The 857-nt window shown below is 40.5% G+C and overlaps 1 protein-coding gene across 1 annotated transcript; it reads left to right on the top strand.

The window, feature by feature from the left end:
- The first annotated feature begins 57 nt into the window (after positions 1-57).
- Positions 58-836, top strand: Tsp_15084 (zinc finger protein). The gene is made up of 3 exons (XM_003367897.1): positions 58-106; positions 517-743; positions 816-836. The coding sequence occupies exons 1-3, from the start codon at positions 58-60 to the stop codon at positions 834-836; spliced, it is 297 nt and encodes a 98-aa protein (XP_003367945.1).
- The last annotated feature ends 21 nt before the right edge of the window (positions 837-857 follow it).

Below are 857 nucleotides of genomic sequence, written 5' to 3'. Positions count from 1 at the left end.
AAACAGCAAGTTTCTTGAAAAGGTAAAGTGTTCTCCTTTTTATTCCTATAAGTAGTGATGAGCCACAGACCAGGGCAAACTGTGCACAGCTCATTGTATACGCACGGTTCATTGCAAATAACACAATTGAAGAAGAACTACTTTTTTCTGAACCACTGAAAACTACAACGAAACGAGCTGATGTGTTCCAAGCCGTGTCACAATTTTTTGAAGTAAATGGCTTGATGTGGGAAAAACTTGTTGGTGTATGCACTGACGGTGCACCCGCAATGCTTGGCTCTCGGTCTGGCTTTGTGAAGATGGTCAAATCAAAAAACCCATCTATTTTTGCAATGCACTGTGTAATTCATCGGCAGGCTTTGGTCGCTAAAACTTTGCCTGATGATCTCAGAGAAGACCTTAATTTTGCCGCGGAGGTTGTCAACTATGTGAAAAGCAGTGCATTGAACACTCGATTATTTGCGTCACTCTGTGAAAGTTTGAATGCTGACCACATGGCACTTCTCTATCATACAGAAGTTCGTTGGTTATCAAAAGGAAACATGCTTGGTCGGATTTATGAACTGAGAGAAGCAGTGGCAGAGTTTTTGGAGCAACGAGGAAGACGCACAATGTGTCGAGCTTTCAAAAGTGAACATTTTCAGCTTAGCCTGGCATATCTTGCAGATATTTTTGAAGCACTGAATTTACTGGATTTGAAACTGCAAGGAGCAAACGCGAATGTTATGGCTCACTATGACATTGTTCAAAGCTTCATTGCAAAAATTTCCTTATGGTTAAACAAGTTGAAAGAGGAATTTGACATGGTTTTTCAGACTCAACGAGCTTTTCAGTGATAAATGTATCAGCGAAGATTT

Source organism: Trichinella spiralis (genome assembly GCF_000181795.1).
Source record: "Trichinella spiralis strain ISS 195 chromosome Unknown Scfld3490, whole genome shotgun sequence".
Taxonomy (NCBI): Eukaryota; Metazoa; Nematoda; class Enoplea; order Trichinellida; family Trichinellidae; genus Trichinella; species Trichinella spiralis.
This window is presented reverse-complemented; position numbering and strand designations above follow the sequence as displayed.